The following is a 23,353-nucleotide window of genomic DNA, read 5'->3' as shown; positions in this document are numbered from 1 at the left end:
TACGTTTTACATGTAAATTGCATAATTCGTTCCAAGGATTCAGGGTCAACTGATCTTTCCATCCTGGATAAAGCCATGTCTCTTTTAATCAGGAGAAGGTCAGCCCATAAATTAACATGAAGGTAAGCCATATATGAAAACGTCTTGCCTCCGGACTGCAACAAACTGGCAAGAGAGGACGCAGTCACCAACCCTTCTCGGGCCCTGTCAGAAGCTATCTTGGCTCTGACCACAGACCAGAGCCAAGAAACCGTCTACAACATGGAGGCTGCCGTATATTCCAATGCTGAGGCGTCTTGTGGAGACAACGATGGAGCCACCGACTTCACCTGCTCCAAAGTCCATCCCGGTTTCAGACGAATGACGTCTGGGTTAAGATGACGCGACATCAAAAAAGGCAGAGTTCGTAGCATGGTACTTCTTATGCCTTGTGATAGGCGGGGGTAGCAGCTTGGGAGAGCCTTAGCACGAAGGGAACCGTCTTGATCTGAAATAGAGGCATTAACCTTATACAAGACCGACTGGACGTGCCCCAACGAGGGAAGTTGAAATGAAGTCTTGGGATCCTGCGTAGCTCCCAGCAAGGCTTCCAAGCAGAAAGGAGTGTAAGACGACCGAGCCCGAGTCCTACTCTCCAAATTGTTGAAACCATGAAAGAGATCGACAACTTCTGAGAAAGAAAGACAAAACTCTTGCGTGTCTCCCTCCTCCTGTTTCGGCAATGGAGACAGATGACGAGAAGGGTGTGCAGTCCATCGAAAACTACTTCCTCATTCAAAATAACATAAGAACCAGCAGTCAAACAGCCGAAAACACCAACTATCCTGTCTGGGATGGACCCAAGCACCAACTCCCAGGACAAACCAACCACAACATCAGGAACATTACTATGCTCCACGAACAGATGACTCCTTAACATGGCCGCAGTCATTGAGGTGCATAGTACAAGGATTCAATGGTGTCTTCAGGGTATATTTCCCCAAAAAGGAAGATGGCAATTGCTTTTTGACCTTTTTTCTCTGCTTGCTAAAATTCTCCCACTGTGATAAAACCCTCCCAGCACGCTCCTAACAGAAGGAAAAAAATGGTACAAGTCTTCCCCCTACAAAAAGAATGATGCAAGTCCACTGTTGCTAGTGACAGTATGTGCCCAACCACAAGGACATCAATGCCCTTTGCAACAGTGTTGCTCGTTTTCTTCATTACAAAAAAGCAAGACGGAAGAAAATAAATAAATCATAAAAACATGCAAGCAAACAGGGATGCAGGCTACTCATCTATCTTATCCATGATCACCTCAAGTAGACAGTTGGATGAAGCATGTCTGCACTAGTCGGCAGCCAAAGAAAAAGTGGGTAGTGACAGAAGGTGAGCGAGGGTTATTCCGCAGATCATATCCCCCTCTCCACTAGTAAATACCTTGTTACTACTATGAGATTCAGGGCCTCTGTAACACGGTTTTTTCGCAATAACTTTTTATCTATGCATTTCATAAATATAGCGCTTATTCAGAATACATATTATATCAACACATAAATTTTGAGTGTATTCTGCACTACGTAGGTTGAATAAATTTGGTACTTATAATGTAAAAGTGACCTTTTTTGAAGACGGGCCAACTTACTCAGAGAAAAGGTTTCGAACGCACTCGTTACGTAACTTATGACATCATTTCTTCCCTGTTTCTCAATGGATGATTGGCTATACGTAACGAAGGCTAAACCTCTGGCAACAATGACATACAAATTTAAATACAAGCAAAGCAGTACACCTTTATGAACTCTGGAACCTCCCCACTGATAATTGTCATAATGAACAAACCAACAAAATATGTTAATAAATACAAAAACACTTCGATTATTAGTCTAACTCCCAAAATAAGTTTCCAAAGCAATTACAGTCTACTTTATAGGTCACAATCAGATTGACAAGATGTAGGGAATAGTTGGTAATTACCAAAAACATAGTAGACAAGCTTGATTTGATAACTGTTATATCCTATGTCAAGCAATTTTATTTATTGGCTATCTACCTATTTGCTGAAAAAAAATAGCCGGTACCGTATATTGGCTTTAAACCTTCACCAATAATTATCGTCAGAATGGTGACTTCATGAGGCTCCACCCACTTTCGCCTCGTTATAATTCAGGATAACACTGAAGGCTACCATGGGCATTGTTGGATTAGAAAATGATATTGTTAGAATACAATAAAGTTTTGTACATACTTACCCGGCAGATATATACTTAGCTTATGTCTCTGACGTCCGACAGAAATTCGAATTTCGCGGCACACGCTGCAGGTAGGTCAGGTGATCTACCCCCCTGCCGCTGGGTGGCAGGAATAGGAACCGTTCCCGTTCTAGAACCAGATTTTCTCTTCCACCTGTCTCCTGAGGGGAGGCTGGGTGGGCCATTCATCGTATATATCTGCCGGGTAAGTATGTACAAAACTTTATTGTATTCTAACAATATCATTTTTGTACATGCAACTTCCCCGGCAGATATATACTTAGCTGATTGACACCCTTGGTGGTGGGTAAGAGACAACTATTTACTGAATAGACAGGTAAACAACATACGTTGTAGGTAATAAATAAATAAAACCTTGGTTCCTACTTGTTCAGGCGGAAGATTCCATGGCTAATGCCTAGGAATCTGCTTCGCCTCAAGAGCCTCAGCGAGGATGTGACCTATGGCTAAGAGTTCTTGTGGGTCTGTCGATGGAGTCTTATCCATTTACTCGACAGAGCCTCTTACATGGACAATATGCCTATGCCTAGTGGCATAATTAAGGAGCACAACACCGATCCCGATCACCTGATCTAACACGAGGGTTAGTGCTTAAGTTGAAAAGAGTTATCCCCAAACTCCTTTCAAACAACCCAAAGAAAAAACACGACGTTAACTAAAATTTAACTCACTAGTTAAGGATCAGTATCGGCTCCTATCCCAGCAATGTATCCGCAGACACGTATCAACCAAGAGAGAAGGATCTCTCGTAGGTTATCTTGACATCCTTCAGATATGGGAAGTCAACACAGAGTTGCATCTCCCGTATGTGACAGCTAATATGTCCTTATGACATATTGTTAAGGAAAGAACAAGAATACAGAAAAGCTCGCACTTCATGCGCTTTTAATTCTCAGCGTGTTTGAAGGAATCATCAATGCATTGTCAAGTGCTTAGGAGATCACATTGTCTCAAAGAAGGCCAGGGCATTCTTTGATATAGATCTCTTCTGGGTGAAGCCTGGAGCCTGGCTAGCGCCTCGCGCCTGGCTGGAGCCTTGCGCCTGAATGGCGCCTAGAGCCTGGCTGGAGCCTTGCGCTGGCTGGCGCCTCGCGCCTGGCTGGCGCCTCGCGCCGTGGCTGGCGCCTGATTGGCTCCTCCCTCCTGGCTAGCGCCTGCGCCTGGCTGGAGCCTTGCGTCTGGCTGGCGCCTTGCGCCTGGAGCTTGGCAGAAGACTTCATGATTACTGTCTATGAGTCTGCATGCCTCGAGTTTCAGCGAGGTAGGGACCTATGACTGACAAACCCTTCTGGATCATGTCAATGGGGGCTAGCCCGCTTACACGACAGAGCCTTCTCGGATCGTGCCGTTACCTGTATCATATCAATGGGGACTAGCCCTCTTACATGACAGAGCTTTAGGTTTCTCATTACTGGAAGGAGCCTTGCGCCTGGATGGATCCTCAATCCTGACTGGAGCCTAGCCTTGAAGGAGCCTGGCACCTGGATGGTGCCTGGCTGGCTTCTAGAGCTGGCTGGCTTCAGAGGCTGGCTGGCTCCTAGAGCCTGGCTGGCTCCTAGAGCCTGGCTGGCTCCTAGAGCCTGGCTGGCTCCTAGAGCCTGGCTGGCTCCTAGAGCCTGGCTGGCTCCTAGAGCTGGCTGGCGGCCTAGACCTGGCTGGCGCCTCGCGCCTGGCTTGGCTCCTCCACACTTGCTGGAGCTTCGAGCTTGGAAGAGTCTCTAGGCTGTCTGGCGATGTCCACATCGGACACTCTTATTTCTGTCCGATTTGTTCGCCTCTGGCGCATTTGCGCCCAGGTTGGAGGCCCACTCCTTCTCAGTATCCGGCCATGACAGAGTTCCTTGGAACTGTCCGCCTCTGGCGTTTTTCGCCTGTATTGGCATTTGGCGCTTGGCTGGCGCTACATTGTCCGAGAGTCCTGAAACAACCACATAGTTTATCAGGAGACTGGAAAAGGGTGGAAGAAATTCTTCCCCTTTGAGCTTTTGGCCCCTGGCAAGGGGAGGTGATTTAGTCAGCTACACCCAGTAGACGACAGGATATCTAACATACGAGAGAGAAGAGTCTTCCTCCGAGGAGGATCCTTCGTGAACACTTCTTTTGCTAACGAGATCTCTTCTTACATGTTGATGAGGTTCCTCGTTGCAGAATCTTCCCTATCCTTGCCCGAAGGAAGGGAAGGAGTCTGGAAGTCGAAGGAGAGACTGAGCTGAAATTTAGGCGGAACCCTGATTTCTACCTCTTATTGTATTTTTCTGAATACCTTCTGGGAAGCATTTTGAGCCCTCATCGCACCCCGAAGACTCTGTAGGCAAACGTTTAAACCATCTCTTCTTCTGTAGATGAAAATGTAAGTACCCCCTGCCTGGGCAACTAAACTTCTATCTGAAAGCGTTGCGTCAGGAATAGAGGGATTTAGTTCTTTTGCCAGACATACTATGCTGGCAAGAACCCATTGCCGAGTCTCCATTGAATCTGATGCGAGATTCCAATGCACAAAAAAAAAATCACTTGTCTTCTTGGTCGTTTAGGGCTAAGAGAAACAAAGAATTCCTTCATAAACTTCCTCAAAGAAGTTTGATGAGGAGCAGTTCCATTTTGTCGGAACACGGAATCTGTGGCCACAAAAAAAAAACTTCCATTCGAAGTACATTGATATCCTACTCTTGTCGTATTGCGGTATCGTATAGATCTCGAAGATCTTAATCCTCTGTTATTTCTAATTCCCCTTGTAGAGACAGAGTATAGCCTTTTACTGCGTTCTTTGATAGCAGTATATACATAGGTGATTCTTCCCTCTGAAAGTGAAGAAAAAACCTCGCTAAAATGTGGGTTCACAGATGGGATATCGGGAAGAGGGGACAGTTTCCTCATTCCATCTAGCACGATCTGCAGCAATTCTATGTCTTAGCCATGACTATGTCATTACCTTGAAAAATCCTCTCATTCATGTCCACTTCTGGTCAGTCTGCACGTGGAAAGACTCAGAGTGGAGAGGTTTTTTTTTCAGGTCTATTTATAATAGATTCTGATAGAATATCCAGATACTCTTGGAAAAGCCTTACGAAACACGCTGTGAGAAGAACGTGACTTCTGTGAATCCAACCTCTCTAAGGCCAAAATGAGGCATTCATCCTCTCTTCCTTTGACGCCCATTTATCTTAATATCTGTTAAGAATTTATAACTAGGGGAAAAAAGACTAAAGTTTATTCCCCTTCTTTAAATTAAAGATGTCGTATATTGCTACCTCTCTTGGTTCGAGGAAAGGAAGCAGTCTATAGGAAGCCTGTTCGTCTTCTACCTTGCGAAGAGATCTATGAAGACTTTCCGCAGGTTCTCAAAACTCTTTTCAATAAATGTTAGACATACGTTAACAGTTATTATCTTCGATCGAGAAGGTTCTCACGGACATGCAAAATCTTGCATCGAACCTTTAAGGATCGTTACGTTCCGTGTCTGTTCCCAAATAGGTTCTCTTTTGTTAACGCGAACAGGGGCGAAAAAAGAGATTCTCGATGCTCTTTGCGATATGAGAGAGTCGTGGGAATTGGCCTAAGTGATTAAAAAAAATAATTTCATCATTCCTTGTAAGCGACCCCTTTCCGATTAAATGGGTAACGAAATCAGGAACGAATCTTGCCGTTACCGAGCCTCCGAGAGGCTACTGGTTTGTTTGTATGGTGTTTTTACGTGACTTCCGAACCACGTCGAGAGTGAACTTCTATCACCAAAAATCCACATCTCTCACTCCTCAATGGAATGGCCGAGAATCGAACCCGCGACCACCGAGGTGAGAAGCAAACACCAAACCAACCACTACTGGACTCTAAAACGAGAAAATATCTTGGATGGTACTTCTGGCGCATTGCGCCAGGCTGGCGCTTCTGACGCTTTGCGCCAGGCTGGCGCTTCCTTCTAGTTCTTTTTAAGGTTATGTGCCAGAACATCTGTGCCCTTATGGTACCCGACATCCTTCACGTGTTAATTTCCGTTCTTAGTAGGTAAAAAACTTTTATATACGTAGTATAGTCCATTCAGGGAAACAACTTCTGCCACTAAGAGAATGTTTCCCATCCGACTCACCCATCTTCTCTTGAGCAATATCCGATTCTAAAAAGGTTGTGTGCGTTTCTCGAAAGGATGAGAGAATTATATTATTTCGTGCTCTGCCGTATTAGACTCCTTTATAATACTGTCACATTGTGGTAAACAGCATTAATCTAGGAAACCTTTGTAAGGATACTAGGAATTCTGTAGTTAACCTCGGTATGCGCATAAGACTTGACCATACCGTAGTCTTAAAGTGAATTCTCTTCTACTACATTCATCTTCTCACTAAGCATGTACTCTAATAAGCCATGCTTTCGTAAGCATGAGAGCATCATATAATATAGAGTTCCGCTGCGTTAGAATCCTTTAATAATGTTACCTACGGTAAACAGCATTGAAAGGTTGTAATATCTTTCTTATTGAAAGCTTCTTAGCAAAAGGCAGACAATATTTTATTTATGTTTGCTTAACTATCCCCTCAATCCGAGGCTAAAACCGCGATTGTAGGGGAGAGACACGGTTAGTTATTCCATCCCGCAGGAGAGAGACATGTAACCAACCACTCATGACCGACACCTACATCTTACTGCGTTGGTCTCTAAGGCGCGATAGCAGTCTCCGTTAGCCGTCTGGCCTTACTCTTCCAGAGTTGCCAGCTACTCCATTAAATAAAGGAATCTTATAAAATTATCGAACTTCAGGAAGTTCTTATTAATGCATATTTAAGCGAAACAAGACCTTCGATAAATCTAGAAGCTAAGTAGGTGTTGTCTTAACAATCCCTTTAAGCGTAGTCCTTCCTAGGAAATTCCTGGAAGGATACTGATAATTGAGTTGCTCTACAAAGAAGTAACTACGGTATGTGTGATTTGCCGTATCGTATTCTCATACAGCAGATACTCAACTACCTTCTTTCCCTGCCGAGGCAGATAAAGGAAAAATTTTTACTGTCTTCGTTCTTTTCGTTAATATATATCTCCTTAAGGAAGGAAGTTAATCCAGGAACTCTTTAAATCTTCGTGATTTCATCATAAATCGCGGAAGAGACAGAATTCCTGTTCGTCTGTAGGGTTTACGGAAGGAAGTAGATATTTCCTATCCGCCATCATACCCAAACGTCGATGAGATTCTTATAAGAAAAACTCCCAAAGCGCTTGCCTCTTCATAACGAGGGAAGAGCATGAATGAAGGAGTGTGTCCGCATTACTCAAAGAGGAGCCTCGCGACTGACCTCTCTCTCTTAAGAAGATTTGGAATATTCTGGCGCCTGGCTCCTTGCGCCTAGCGCCTGGATAGTTCCGCGCGCCTGGAATGTTCCGCACGCTAGAAAGGAGACTCGCTCCTGGAACGTTCGCTTGTGTGGAAGGTCCCGTGCGCCCTGATAGTTCCGAGCGCCTACTAGACCCCTTTTAGAAAGAGCCTCTTGCCCGGAAACGTTCAATGGAAGGATCGTTCTGATTGCCACTGTACTATAAGGCTCCTTGCTCTAGCCGTCTGTTTTTCTGTTGCAATTTGCGCCAGGCTGGCGCTTCGTCTCTTTGAAGGAGCCTTGCGCCAAGAAAAAATTTTCTAGAACGCGGCTCGCGCTCATTGCTAGAACGCGGCTCGCGTTTGGTTGTAGGAACGCGGCTCGCTGCTGGCTGTTGGAACGTGGCTCACGCTAGCTTGCTGGAACGCGGCTTCCTAAGTTCCTGGCTGGCTCTTGCTCAGTGTTCTCTTAGTTTTCAGAGAACGCGCTAGATCATCAAAACATATACCTTCTTCGTCTTTTCGGATGTAAGATGAAGAGACGCACTTTTTTTAAGGATGCCTTTTCAATGGCTATCCTTGGCAGTCTGGGACGCTCTACAGAAAACCTGCCGAGGGGACGCCTGACCGGTGGGGATTCTCTGAAACCCCCTTACGGCTTTCGACATTCCTTCTCCCCTGGGCTTGGGAGCTTGAAAGAGGTCTAGGCCTGGGAGCGAGACAGAGCCGATCAGACGCACCCTCCACTGCAATGGGGAACACTAGTAATCACTTCTTACCTTTCAATAGCTCGCATTTTGAGCCACAATCCTTGTCTTCAAATTGCAATTATGAATTTGAAGTTTCTGCGAAGTAAGAAGGTGATGAGGATGCAACACTACTAGTACTGTTAATACTCTAATTGCTCGTTAGTACGAGTTTCTAAAAAACTTTTAAAAGAAACGTATCTAGTTACATACTTTACTGACTCCCTAAAGTAGGAAGTCAGTATATTTCCTCAATCAATTCTAACACTTATTACACATATTAATGAATAAATATTAATATTTCCCTTTCTTGCAAACTATGTGAGTGTCTACCGAAAATTTCGGTAGTTACACGTCATATATTCTTCGAAATTTTCGAAGCCAAATTCATTAAAAAGTTAATAAAAGCGTACTCTTGCCCGGATGCCGAACCAAAGACCCAGTACTTCCCTGCAAAAGACAGCCCAGAAGATCGATGGCGATGAAAAACGAAAATCAAGTCAGGAGGTAGCAACAACATATGTTGACACTACCGCGACAGAGAAAATCTGGTTCTAGAACGGGAACGGTTCCTATTCCTGCCACCCAGCGGCAGGGGGGTAGATCACCTGACCTACCTGCAGCGTGTGCCGCGAAATTCGAATTTCTGTCGGACGTCAGAGACATAAGCTAAGTATATATCTGCCGGGGAAGTTGCATGTACAAAAATTTAACTTCTGGCTATAAAAACTAATTTCTCGAGTAGTTGTAAGAAGTGCTAAATGATCCTCAAGGATCCCAGCAGTTGGTCTAAATGTTTAATTCATGTATATTACTGCTATACTGTTGCGGCACTACTGCTACAGTAGTATTACTACGCTAGCACTGATACCCCATCCACATCTATGTATCGTTCCGCCATTCATAAAGTCTTTGGGTTTCAGAGCCGATGGCATTTCTGTCTGGTGGATGGGCGGGGCAACATTTAGTCAAGAGGTGTTTGTTTACCTTGCTTACGTAATGAATGTTTTTCGACTCTTGGCTCGTAATCATTGGCCATGGCGTCGGCTAGTTCATTTTTACTCTATAAAAATCAAAACCATCAGGTTTAGGTTATTGATAATGCTGACAAAATTTGTGTGTGGTTGTAAAATATACATATGTCAACTTTCAGCTACATCCGATGCTTTGATAAGGAGCAAAGTCCAAAAAACCGTGTTACAGAGACCCTGAATCTCATAGTAGGTTCAATATCCATTTTAGCTTAAAGAGGAGGCTACTATATAAAAGGCAAAGGTTCCTATTTCTGCTGGAACAAATAAGATTACTAAAAGTTCAAACAAATTCTTTTCAGTTTCATAAAGCCAAGGCAGAGTGCATTGAATACAAGTGCTCTTTCATACTCCACCAGTGTACAGAAAAAAAATACCTGAGCTAAGATATTTAACAAGCTCTCATACAGTTTGCATGTTTGTACAGTATAATCCATTTATAAGTGAGTACAGTAGCACCTCAATTTAATGATGCTTTTTGGTTCTGGCTTCCTGATAAATAGCAAAGACCTTATATAATAGCCTGCACTTGAATATTTGCCAACAGCAAGCCAGTAAACTTCATAACCTATACTAACCTGTACATATTTTACTTTAAAAACTCATTTAAAAATGTACCACATCTAAAGTGGTGGCATAAAAAATTAATTACAATAATGTAGGTGATAACTACAGCAGTCTGTTAATTTGAGGTCCATTAATCTGAGAGGTGACTGAAGCAGTAACTCCCCTATAATTCAACTGATTAAATATTATCTTTACCTGTTCACCCTTTTTTCCATTAGCTATAGTCCACAAAGAGTAAGATATTTGCACATGATCACCTTCCTTCAATGCTGGACCTTCACCAGAAACAATGTCTTGTGTTATGTACTGGCCACTATTTCCAGTCAGCCCAGACAGGGCTCGGCACACACCAACCTTAGTAAAAAGTCATGTTTAATTTTTCTGGTTAAAGCAAACAAACAGAATTCAATCACAAAGCATCATGTTATTCCAAAATAAGGATGAAAGTTCAAATAAAATCTGCTGAAAATCAATAAAAATCTTCCCTCAATTATCACTAGGATATTAGAATAAAAAAAGTTTGACAGAGAAATTAAATACTGTATACTATATGTAAACAGGATAAAATATAAATATACATTTCTCTATGAATATATATATCTCTCTATAATGAAATCATTATGAAAATACTCTTCTTTGACAATTAGGCAGTTTCAACCTTTAAGCAAATACATTTTGTATATCTATTAAAATACAAACTAAAAACTAAATACTTATAATTGGCATAATGTAGACTTGTTCACTGTAAATATGAAATAAAAGTAAACAGATACTGGAATAAACTGCCACTACTCGACTCTGTAATAATTAGAACCTTAAAACTCTTTGATGGCAGACTACAAGAATTCTTGCATGAAAAAAAAATTCTATACATATATGTAGTCAAGTTTTCCTTGATATATTACCTGTGTAACAAAGTCAGCATACTGCCCTGTGTCTATCATAAGGGACCAAGTCTGCTGCTGGTCATCACTGAAGCTAGCATAATTATTTGGTTGGACCTGTTTCAAGACAAAAAAAAATGCATAGTATACACAAATGAAAATTAGATTCAAAGTTTTTCTTTAAATTCCTAGAACATCAGAGATATACATAGTACAGTACTATTCCTTCACGGTATATAATTCATATATGCTATGTATACACTTCATGGTTTTCACTAAATTCAGTCTTCTTTTTACTTGCAATATTGAAAAAACTCTGGAAAAGTAGACACTTCATCAAATGGGATAATCATCTTTGGAGAACATGATAATATAATTCAATGAATGACCATAACATAAAAAACTAATTCAGCCAATGAGACACAAGGTAGAACCTCACCGTTTCATGTTCAGTATCTAACATAAAAAGCAAATATCTATTTACAACCAAAGGAAGCACTTTTCTAAGAAGCTTAATGTGTGGTAACCATAAAGAATTTAGATTCTAGGGAATAATTCCCAAATCTAAATTTGTTTATGATTGGCAACAATCACTGTCTTTTGCAGGTATTGCAAAACTCAACAGTATATTGAGTATGTGGAGTAGTTAACATTTAAAATATAAAACAAATATGCATTTCTATAATAAAATAAAGTTTTATATATACTTAAGTTATTACTTAAATATTGTTTTCCTACCCAGGGCAGCCTAACAATTCAAACTTCACAATAACTATTCAACTGCCTAGTGTAGGTGACTAGATCCCGCCAACTTTCGGGGTAAAGAGCAGAGTGACATGGCTGAGAACTCAATCGTTTTTGTCCATGTGAGGGGAGGAGGGAGGGCTCTGATATATAAGTAACTTGCCAAGAAATTACATAGCCTGAATCCATATTGACAGGAGGTGGGATACATGGACATGTTCTACCTCAAAATATTAAGAAAGTAATGACTTTGGTAGCAGAAAAGTTACCAGCATTGGTACAATGCTTGTCGTTTCCTTGCCTGGTAAGAGCGCCACTGCACATGTATATACTACCTTTGGTCTGTGCTCATCTAACCTATTGAGGTGTGGCGGTATAGCCATGGGTTGCCTACTACTTTAGTGTGGGACTTTGCAGCGAAGGAGGTACTCCAATGGCTAGCAAAGTGCCCTTGCCCTGAGCGTAGACCAGAATAATACAATGGTGTCATCTACACCATTAAAAAAGAAAAAAACACACACAGACCGCTAAAAGGACTGGTGGGTACTCCAGCTACCATGAGCATAACCCCAGGGTCACCTTGGACTCAACACACCCTGCATTAAGGTGAGGAGATAGAGGAGGGACAGAGAACCTCCTATGCTTCCAATCACAACACCATGCCAGCCACGGAAAAAGGTCCTAACATACTACAATTTTTGAAAACCGATTCCACTTCTTCAAGATAATAAGATGTGAGGACCGACTTGCACTTTCAATACGCTGATTGCGAGATGGAAGAAATGGATATGTTGTGCCAGAAAGCAAGAGAAGTAGCAACTGCTCAAACCTTAATTACAGGTAGTGTTTTCTCCTGGATCCGAGAGTGTGCCTCGGAAATCGTGTCTCTCCAAAAATAGCAGATAGCATTTTTGGGCATCAGATGGGGGGGGTTCCAAACGAAGCACCACAGACAACTAGAAGGCCTCCAATCTTCTCAGTCCTCTGAAGATAGAATCTTAGGGCTGTTAGTAGGCAGAGAAGTCTCTCCTCTTCCTCTGGACCAAGGATGTTCAATTGACTCTTAATGGAGAAGGAATGCAGCCAGGGCTTGGAAGGGTCTTCATTCTTAAAAAGGAACACAAGAGACAAGGAGTATACTGCCTCTCCCTGCATAAAACCTTCTCTCTTGTCAATAGCTTGGAATTCACTGACTCATTACTGGTGGCTAATGCAACGAGGAAGAGAGACTTTCTAGTCAAGTCTCTTAAGAGACCACGTCGAGATTTCATGAGATCTTCTGATCTCTCATGTCTTGTCGTGTTGAAGGATTTGAAGAGATCACTGAGGTGTTTGTTGGAGTACAGGTCTAACCTCCTGTGCTTGAAAACAGAGACTAACATGGTTCTATACCCCTTAATAGTAGAGGATGATAGTTTCTTGCATGACCGCAAGAAGAGCAGGATGTCGGTGATCTGGCTTACAGATGTCTCTGAAGAAGAGATGTTACTTCGACTCGACAGCAACATCTCTGGAAGACACTTTAGACTGATAGAGGTTGCTAGAAGATTGGCACCTGCATCCAGTAATAGCCTCTGCAGCCGCTTTAGAGAAACCCTTCACTCTGACGAGGCCCCGGCCAGTCTGAAGCCTGTCAGGACCAGAGCAGAAAACCCTTGGTGGAACCTGTGGAATTGGGGTTATTTGAGAAAAGATGGTTTTTGAGGGAGCAATCTTGGAAAGTCGACCAGAAGACATAGCAGATCTGGGGACCATTCCTTCATTGACCAGAAAGGAGCCACTTGAGTCATGAGAGAACCTGTTTAACACTTCTCTGACCATGCCAAACGGAGGAGACATGTAGATGTCTAATCCCAACCTGTCCTGGAGCATGGCAATGCCAGAGGGTCAAATGCTGGAGAGCAAAAGAGGGGAAGAGTATGAATCCTGGCTGTCGCGAACAGGTCAATGAATGGGGAGCCCAATGTTTCCATAGATCGCTGCATACCAGAGGGTCCAGGGTCCATTCCATGGGAAGAACCTGGTTGTGGTAACTCAGCTCATCCACCAAGACATTTAGTTTCCCTTGAATGTAGTGGGTGAGAAGGGTGAACTTGTTCCATACGGCCTAGAGTAAGAGTTCTCTGGAGGCTTCATAGAGAAAGAAAGAGTGAGTGCCTCCCTGCTTGCGGATGTAAGTTAAAGCAGTGATGTTGTCAGAATGAACAATCACCATCTTGTCAAAGATTTGGGAAGAGAATGACTGGAGGCCAAGATGAATGGCTTTCATCTCCTTGCTATTTACATGGAGGTGTCTCTGATCTGTGGACCACGTCCCAGACACTTCTTGGTCTCCTAAAAGAGTTCCCCAACCTAGATCTGACACGTCTGCATACAAGTCTAGGTTGGGGTTCAGAGTTAGAGGTGATTTTCCCTGAAGTAGTCTCCCTTCGCAGAGCCACCATCAAGGGTCTGCCTTGATCTCCTGTGTGATGGTAAGGAGTTATTCTCTCTCTCTCTCTCTCTCTCTCTCTCTCTCTCTCTCTCTCTCTCTCTCTCTCTCTGTTATTGACTGTTTATATATTTCTAATGGTAAAATGCTTCAGATGACTTTGAAATTATATTAATAAAGGGATTTTGACGTAAGGAAAAATCTATTTTCTGGGCGATTGGCTCGTGTCGCCAGCGAAATATCCTTTAATCTATTATTTCTAGGGTAAATGTACTAACACATACCAGAGAATAAATAAATAAAGAAAAAGGTCAGTACAACTGACTCGCTCACCCTCCAAGAGGGTGTCGGTATGAACACTATGGCGAGTGAGACCACTACCACGAGCCGCTTGCCAATAGAAATCTCCCACTACAAAATCCCCACAAGAGGGGAGCCTGACCCACAGAGTGGGCAGCAACTACTACTACTCCATCCCATGCTGCCGACTGCTGCGCCTCTGGTGGCCATCCTGAAGTTAGCAGACAATCTTGAGCGATGGGATGGGTAGGGCGGGATTTCGCTGGCGACACGAAGCCAATCGCCCAGAAATAGATTTTTCCTTACGTCAAAATCCCTTTTCTGGGCTCAGCTCGTGTCGCTGCGCGAAATCGTACCAGAGAAATAGCACAAGATTGTAAAGAAAATTCAACTAAACAAAAAGGGGTCTCAAATAAAAGATAACATAAAAAGAAGGAATATAATTGCTAATAAATATACATACACAATGATACAAAATTAGAAATATTACTTAAATTAAACTTAATGGTAATAATATTTCTTAAAATTAACTTAATTTTTACATATATACAGGGCTTACATGGAATATATGTTAAAAGCAGTATCTGTGTATAGATATGTACAAAAACTCAAAAGCAATTATAACAATAACTTGAACAGAACAAACTTCAATAATAATAATATATGAAGGGAATGTATATGACTTAATATACAAAACCCGTAACCATTGTAAATAAGATGTATCCCCTAGCATAAAAATAAGGGGATCACATCAAAGAGATCAATACATACAATCGATTGTGAGTGCCCCTAGCAAAAAAATAAGGGACACCCACCATATCACCATAAGAGCAGCTAAAGCCCAAGGTAAACGTAGATGAACCTGACAGGCATAGACCAACTGTAACTGTTGAGTGAGACAGGTAGAAAGGAGGACTGGATCTTCTACTAAAGATTAAGCAGAGTCGGGGGAAACTATGTTACCCGCCGCAACTGCTGAAAATTTCAGAGCTTCCAAGGACTTTAAGTAATCACGCTTAAATACTGTCGGCGATTTCCATCCAGTATATTTTTTCAACTCATCGAAATTCATATGTTGGAAATAGTTAATTGAGGTGGCTACTGCCCTGACATCATGTGCTTTTGGGAAAGAGTCAGGATTGGCTTGCTTAATAAAGTACAGGATCTGCTGCCTGATGCCTTTAATAGATAAAGTACCACCTTTTTCTCTCTTAAAGAGAGGACCCGATGAGGATGAGGAGGTCCTGGACAGAAAGGCTCGTAAGGTCGATACTGGGCAAAGAGATATATCTTGTGGAAGGGGTACAACCTTCCATGGTTCCCACCTCATCAAAGGATCTTCATTCTTTGCTATAAACTACGTTCCGGAGAAAGTAGCACTTCCCCTGTGGGGAGAAATTGAATATGATCCGGATCTCTGGATAATGCCGACAGTTCTGAAATTCTAGCTCCTGAGGCCAAGCTTAATAAAAATAGGGTTTTTCTTAAGAGCATTATAAATGAACATGTGTCATTATCAGTTTCTGAAGCCAGCTTTAGAACATCATTTAAGAACCATGATACTGACGTAGGCCTTACAGAAGGTCTAAGTCTAGCACAAGCCTTGGGAATAGACGAGAAGTAGGAGTCTGTCAAGTCTATGTTGAAACCAAATTGAAAAATCTTTTTCAAGGCTGACTTGTTTGTCGTAATGGTGCTAGCTGCTAAGCCTTTTTCAAATAAAGATCTGAAAAAGGATATAGCTGAATTGATTGTCATGATTCTAATATCTGATTCTCTCAGGAAGGTTGCTAACTTTTTGACAGCCGCGTCATACTGTCTCAAATTTGAATCCCTTTTATCAGATTCCAAGAAGAGAATATTTTGAGGGTCAATATTCGCATCTCTTTTCGCTGCAAACTTCATGAAATCCATAAAGTTAGGGTTTTGAGAATTCCTGAGGAAGCGAACACAGTCTTCGTTTGCACTGACTGGGAGAGCCTGGGACTGGGAATTCGAAGAGGACGAAGACCCAGTTCCAGAATTAGAGGGTACCAATTGCTCTTCGGCCAGTCTGGGGCTACTAGAGCCACTTGACCCTTGAATGTCCTGAGTTTGTTCAGTACCTTCATGAGAAGATTCACTGGAGGGAAGACATAAATCTTCTCCCAGTTGTTTCCAGTCTAGGGCCAGGGCGTCCGTGGCATAGGCCAGAGGGTCCAGGTTGGGGGCCACATAACATGGGAGTTTGTGGTTCGCTTGGGATGCGAAGAGATCCACTTGTAGGCCTGGAACTCTCTGAAGAATCCATTGGAACGAACTGCTGTCCAGTGACCATTCCGACTCTAGAGGTACTGATCGGGATAGAGCATCTGCTATGACGTTTCTCACTCCAGCTATATGGGTGGAGGAGAGGTGCCAACTGAACTTGTCCGCCAGGGAGAAGATGGCTACCATGACATGATTTAGATGACGTGCTTTGGAGCCTCCCCTGTTTATACAATGGACTACCACTGCGCTGTCTAAGACTAGCTTTATGTGGGAGTACTTCGGCGGACGTAACCTTTTTAGAGTCAAGAACACTGCCATTGCTTCCAGTACGTTTATGTGGAACTGACGGAACTGAGGTGACCAAGTTCCCTGAACTTTCTTGAACTGAGAATATCCTCCCCAACCGCTTAACGAAGCGTCTGTGTGGATGGTAATCCCCGGAGGAGGAAACTGAAGGGGCACTGATATCGATAAGTTCTTGACTTTTGCCCACGGGCGTAGTCGATTCCGTAGAATCTGAGGGACTGAGGATAATTTGTCCCTGGACCTGACATTTGCTCGTGAGCGCCAGATTCTGGTTAGGTCTTTCAGTTTGGCTTTCATCAAGATGTTTGTCACTGATGCAAACTGGAGTGAACCCAGGATCCTTTCCTGGGTTCTTCTTGACGCAAGTTTGTGACTCAGAAATTGCTACTGACTTCGCTATTTCTTTCCTCTTGGCTGATGGAATCGACAGAGTATGGGAGGATAGATTCCATTGAATGCCCAGCCACTGAAAGTTTGACTCTGGAGTGAGTCTTGACTTGGTCCTGTTTATTTTGAAGCCTAGATATTCCAGGAACTGAATCACTTTCAGTGTTGCTTCGTGGCATTCCTCGACTGTTGGAGCCCAGATTAACCAATCGTCGAGATACGCTACTACCATAACCCCTTAGTTGTTGAACTACCACTTCCGCCAACTTCGTGAACACCCTGGGTGCTACGTTGAGCCCGAAAGGAACTACCTTGAAGGAGAATGCCTGATCTCCTATCTTGAAGCCCAGATACGGACGGAAGTGCCTTGCAATAGGGATATGATAGTAAGCGTCTGTAAGATCGATAGAGGTGGTGACGGCCCCACGGGGAAGTAAGGTCCGTACCTGCGAGATCGTGAGCATCTTGAACTTGTCGCAGCGAATGGCTAAGTTTAAGCGGGACAAGTCTGAAGATTTACCCTTCTTTTTTGTGAGCCTTTCTTTGGAACGCTGAACAAGCGCCCTTGAAACTTTAACCTGTTGACTCTCGCTATAGCTCCTTTCTGAAGGAGGTCCTCCGCATACTCCGTCAATTCTTTGGATGGAAGTTGGCGGAAAGGTCTGGATGGGGGGCGGGTTCGCTACCCAACTCCAACCAGCCTTTTGACACAATGCTTTGCGCCCACTTGCTGAAATTCCACCGGTGGCGGAAGTGAAACAGCCTCCCTCCTACCTGAAAGTCCTCATTGGTGTTGGTAGCCTCCGCGGCCTCCCCTGAAATGCTTTCCTCTATTAAAGGACCCTCCCGATCCTCTCTGACGAAAGGATCGCTTACCTCTGCTTCCCTTACCGAGCGGTCATACTTCTGGGAAGCCTGGCCCTCGAAGACTTGATTGAAGGCTGGGGAGAGAGCGTAAGAGGTGGAGGGTTGAGGCTGGGGGGAAATGACATAGATAGGCTGCGATTGAGCCTTGGAAGGTAGAAGGTTGGGCTGCTTGCACCAACGGGACAGCTGGAACCGGCTGGGTAAAGTGTGGCTGTTTCTTTTGGTAAGGCTGGAAACGTCTGGGTTTTCTTTTCTGAAGCCTTACCTCTGAACCACTTGATCTTGGGCGTCTCTTGGCCGTAAGACCCCAACGATCTTTAAGGCTTTGGTTAAGCCTTGTAGCCTCTGCCTGGACCTCCTTCACCATCGCATCTGGGAAGAGGTCTGCTCCCCAGATGTTTCGATGCAAGCAACTTATTCGGTTCATGCCGAATCGTTGCTTCTTGGAGGACATGTTTCCTACAGTTTGTTCTAGCCGTGGCGAACTCGAACATATCAGACTGCACCGTTTGAGTCAGTGACTTGGTGATCAGCTTAAAAAGTGGCTCAGAACCATAGGAAATGGTAGCCACCTCGGTCATGGCCATGGTATTGATAGACCTGGCCAACCTAGACTTGGCATCAAATTCTGCTGAATGAGGCCTATCTGGAAGTCTAGGCAGCTTCTCACCAAACTGCTCCATAGCACAGTCTGGTTTGAGTTTGCCCGCAGAGAAAGTGTTGGGCAGATCTTCCCACAGCTCACCGGCTGAGGGAAGTAAAGGAGACGTAGGGTCCGCTTCTTTCAGCTGAGGCAACGAATCCCCCTTCTGGGCTGCTGGAATGGTAACCGTAGCAATCTTTGTCAAGAAAGGGAGCGGGGTATCTCTCTTCCATTGTAAAGATTTGTGAAAGGACTCTTAAATGGCTGTATTTCGTGTTCGAACAGGTCCCCAATGTCCCTCTAAACAAACCCTGAGCCATTCTCTTTGAGCCTGGTCTCGTGAATAGAGGACTGTCTCTTTCGGTACCTTATCGTCTCGAGTCATGGCAGAGGCGGTGAGCCTGGCGTAGCCGATGAACGGAGGCTGAAGGTCTTCCGGGTAGAACTCGAAGTCTTCAATCCTCCGAGTTCCACATTCCGGGATAGAAATAAGCCCGTCCTGGAAGGGGGCGTATGACGCTCACTCTCCAAGGATTGTTCATACTGAACGGAGGTAGAGAGTCATACGGAGGCAATTGCGCTCCCCTGTGCTGAAGGGTGGGGGAGAAGCTAGCGGAGCTTGCTCAGTCCGGCGATAAATGTTTGTCCTGGGACTGATCTATCAGACAACCGGAGAACATCTGTTCCTACTGGTTTTTTAGAGACCCCACCAGATCGCCCACTTGTTGCAACAGGCCAGCATGGGATCCAGCCGGAGCTGCTGCGGAGGTGGACGGGTGGCTCTGAACCGGAACCAAAGGTAGTGGAACGGTTGACTCCGCTGGAGTGTGTGATCTCTCCCTGGAGGATCTACTCCTAGAGGATTTTGAGCCGGACCCGAAGCTTTAGACCTCTCTGCTCCGGGGTTTTTAGCCGGAGACTTACGAGATGATGATGACGCCGACGCCGTCTTTTTAGACGACGACGACGCTTTAAGTCAAGGTTTTTACTGCTTGTCCTTTGACCTTAGGTCTAACGGAAGCATCAGGAGAGGTATAAAGTTCTGTACCTGTAAAGCCTTGGAAGGATGGAGAGTTTGCAGGGGTAGAAGATCCAGTGGCACCCAAGGGCATCCCTTGGGCGTCCAACGTACTCACCTCGACCAACAGGTCGTCTACACCTACCATGGGTTCAATATTAAGATCTAATGTCGCGACTTCCGAGGAGATGTCCTGGCCTGGATCCGTCAAGAACGAGGCAGCGAGCTGTTGTTGAATGAACGCAATAGTCGGGGCCGCCTATCTGCTGGGTCGACGTAGCCCGTTGACTTGCCTCCGGGGAAGATCAGGACCGCCAACCTCTTCTCGAGAATGTAGGGCATACCCTTGGCGGCGTTCTTCCCAAAACCGCCGACCCAGGCCCGCAGGGTTGCCAGTGCGGTGTCCTTCACAGCCGGAGCCTGGAAGAGAGGGTATTTATTAGTTTTTAAGATTAAACTTAAAACTAAAACTAAAGTTAAAAGCTTATCTTAAAATTATAGGGGATGCGAAATCCCCTGTATTTTTATCTTAAGTTTAAGAAAGATTAGAATTTTTTTAAACTTAGAACTATAAACGAAGTAGGGGACTGGCTAACGGAGTTGGAAATACTTACCCGTCTAAGAGCTGGCTCACCAGATCATAACAGATGGTGCATGTCTCGTGATACCAGACTTGGAGGTCCCGTGCGGAGTCGCGCATGGAGCATGGGACCGGCAAACTTCATGTCCACAGGGGTCTTGAAGCGTGGCGGCGCATCCCGGATGCTCACAGTTGGTGGTCTGTAAGTGAAAAGACACATGAGCATCTTAAAGGCTATCACTTACAGGCTAAAGGACAGAAGAACTCCGCTGCATGCCGGAGCTCGGAAAAAATTTGGGCATAACCCCTCCCTTTCCGCCTGAATAGGCTATAACCCCGGAGAGATCCGGTGAGGCAGACAAGGGAGGGGGGATGGTTTAAGGTAGCTTAAGATAAACTTACTTAGTTTAACATAACTAATTCTAAACCTATAAAAATCGAACGTACCGGACTAAGTCCAGTGCGTGGCGGAGCGTGTCGCGACTTCAGCGCGACGGAGGGGTTAGTAGAGACCAACTGTATGCCTCCCAGTCCACCCTGCTGGGTGAAACTAGCACCTTTCCACTTGGATGCCGGAGCTCCGGTAGAAAAGGAGCCCCAGTAAGGTGGGAAAGGGCGAGAGGGCACACAGACTCGCGCTAGCAACGGAGCGACGGAGAAGCGACGGAGGGGGGAAAGGCCAGTCCCCCCCCCTTAGCCATCCAGCCGGACCGAGAAGCTGGAGAGGTCGAGTCCAGTCTGGTCTGTCCCGTCCCTCTACTCCCTCCGCCTGGGGGGAGAGGGAGGCAGGCTCGGTATGCGGAGCGAGCGTGGGCAGACAACCCTCCACCCCCGGCCCTATGGAAGAGCAGGAGGAGGGAAGATGACTGGACAGGCGTCTGGCTGCTCCGTGATCACGTAGTGACCACGGGGCGGTAACAACAAAACAATGAAACGATAAGGCCTAGAATACACAACCGGCTGATCAGAGAGAAGCTATAAGGAAGCAACCGAACTGAAGAGCGGTAGCGCATGGGCCCTATGGGCCATAACCTAGGCTAGATGAAGCCAGACGCCTACACTAACAAAGACATATAAATAAATAAAACATTGAAAGAAAGAAAAACAAATAGTAGGAGAAAAAATCCAGGAGTGTACTACTAACCCGAAAGAAAGTCTACCACTCAAAGCTAGCCGGGGCCGATACTAGAGCCGTGGCTAGGTCTGGATAGAAGAAGCCTACGTAAGGTAAAAAGACATGCATGCATGACATAAACCGCGTAGACTGTACCCTAAAACAAATAGGATGACTAAAAATAGAGCGTACTAAAGTAAGGGAAGGTTCTGGGTATGGAAGACCAAGAACGAACCCGCCACGAGGCAGAACCATGCTGCCATGCTTCCGACCTAGAGTTCGTATTTATACCTAAAAAACAAAAAACGGCAAATACTGACTCAAGGACGGAAAAAAAAACCAAATAGCAATAACATTGAGTACTTAAACTTAGCTGCTGCGATGGCTTGCACGCTCCATGATGAGTAAATCCAAAAATAAGGGCACAAAAACACAGAGCAAACAAAAAAGGGCACGTGTATACAGTGTGCGCTAACTGAAAAGGATGGCCACCAGAGGCGCAGCAGTCGGCAGCATGGGATGGAGTAGTAGTAGTTGCTGCCCACTCTGTGGGTCGGCTCCCCTCTTGTGGGATTTTGTAGTGGAGATTTCTATTGGCAAGCGGCTCGTGGTAGTGGTAGCACTCGCCATAGTGTTCATACCGACACCCAACCCTCTTGGAGGGTGAGCGAGTCAGTTGTACTGACCTTTTTCTTTATTTATTTATTCTCTGGTATGTGTTAGTACATTTACCCTAGAAATAATAGATTAAAGGATATTTCGCGCAGCGACACGAGCTGAGCCCAGAAATACCAATTTAATGGTATATTTGATGTACAATGATACTTCAAGTAGGCATTTGGTATTTGAACTTTCAAGATAGGCAGATGTAAGTATTTTTAGAGGGGAGTTCTAACTATTCGCGGGTTTGCTCTATCACGGGGGTGTCTGGTACCCATCCCCACGAATATGGGGGAACACTGTACTCTCACGACAGGTTTAGACTGAGGGGGGGAAAATACCTCCTCACTACACATCCAAGAAGACGCCTTTTCAATGGCTGTCTGCCGATACCTGGGAAAAGCTACAGGTTCAACCAAGGGGGCAACTACCAGGGAGAACCAACTCAGACTTCCCTGGACTACCAGTATGTCCTCTCCGAGGGGCCAGATAGTCACCTCCTCTGACACATCCAGAATGACGCCTTTCCAGCAGCTGTCTGTTCCTACCTGGGACCTGGGACCGACGACAGGTTCGACTGAGGTAGCGACTACCTATATGTAACCTCCGACCTCCCTTCGACCACCGGTATGTCTTCTCCCAGGTGCAGGGGAGCGGGACAGTGACCTTTGTCTAGGAGAATCGAGGGACAAGTAGCTGCCTCCTCCACTGCACAACACTTCACTGTTACATTGATAAATCATGATAATCAAAATAAAATGGTGGCAAAGGCATGGGAAGGAAGCGATGGAGCCAGGCGCAGGAGCAAATGACTGATATATAAGGGTTAGTAGGAGAGAACTGAGGTCAGCTTTGCAAGGCATGTGGAGAGAGAGCGTCAATAGACGAGAGGCGAGCACTGGGTGTTAGGCAGGCCTAGGGGCCCAAAACATTGGGAGTTTGGTAGCCATTGTCAACCCAAACACTGGGTGCTCGGCAGTCACTGGTGCCCGAAACACTGGACACTCGGCAGCCACTGGCATCCGAAAACTAGGCGCTCAACAGTCACTGGCACCTGAAACACTGGGAGCCCAGTGGACGCTCAGACAGCTGGTGTTTTGATTAAGCTGGCCTTATGTGCAAATAATCGATTATCTACCATAAATGAAATTCTGGTATCTAAGCAAGAAGGAATGCTAAAAAGCGTTTCTTATAAGTACAGTGTTACCCCCGTATTCGCGGGGGATGTGTACAAGACACCCTTGTGAATAGTTAAAACCCATGAATAGTTAAAA

General features: G+C 44.7%; 1 protein-coding gene across 1 annotated transcript in view; it reads right to left on the bottom strand.

Moving 5' to 3' along the window:
- Positions 1 to 23,353, bottom strand: part of LOC135226728 (FK506-binding protein 15-like) — a 194,941-nt gene that overhangs the window by 128,570 nt on the left and 43,018 nt on the right. Inside the window, 2 exon segments of the mRNA XM_064266437.1 lie at positions 10,091 to 10,249; positions 10,801 to 10,896. Of these exon segments, the coding sequence (XP_064122507.1) occupies positions 10,091 to 10,249; positions 10,801 to 10,896 (255 nt within the window).

The sequence above is a fragment of the Macrobrachium nipponense genome, chromosome 15 (genome assembly GCF_015104395.2).
Source record: "Macrobrachium nipponense isolate FS-2020 chromosome 15, ASM1510439v2, whole genome shotgun sequence".
NCBI classification, from domain to species: Eukaryota; Metazoa; Arthropoda; class Malacostraca; order Decapoda; family Palaemonidae; genus Macrobrachium; species Macrobrachium nipponense.
Note: the sequence above shows the minus strand (reverse complement) of the source record. Positions and strands in the feature narration are given on the sequence as shown.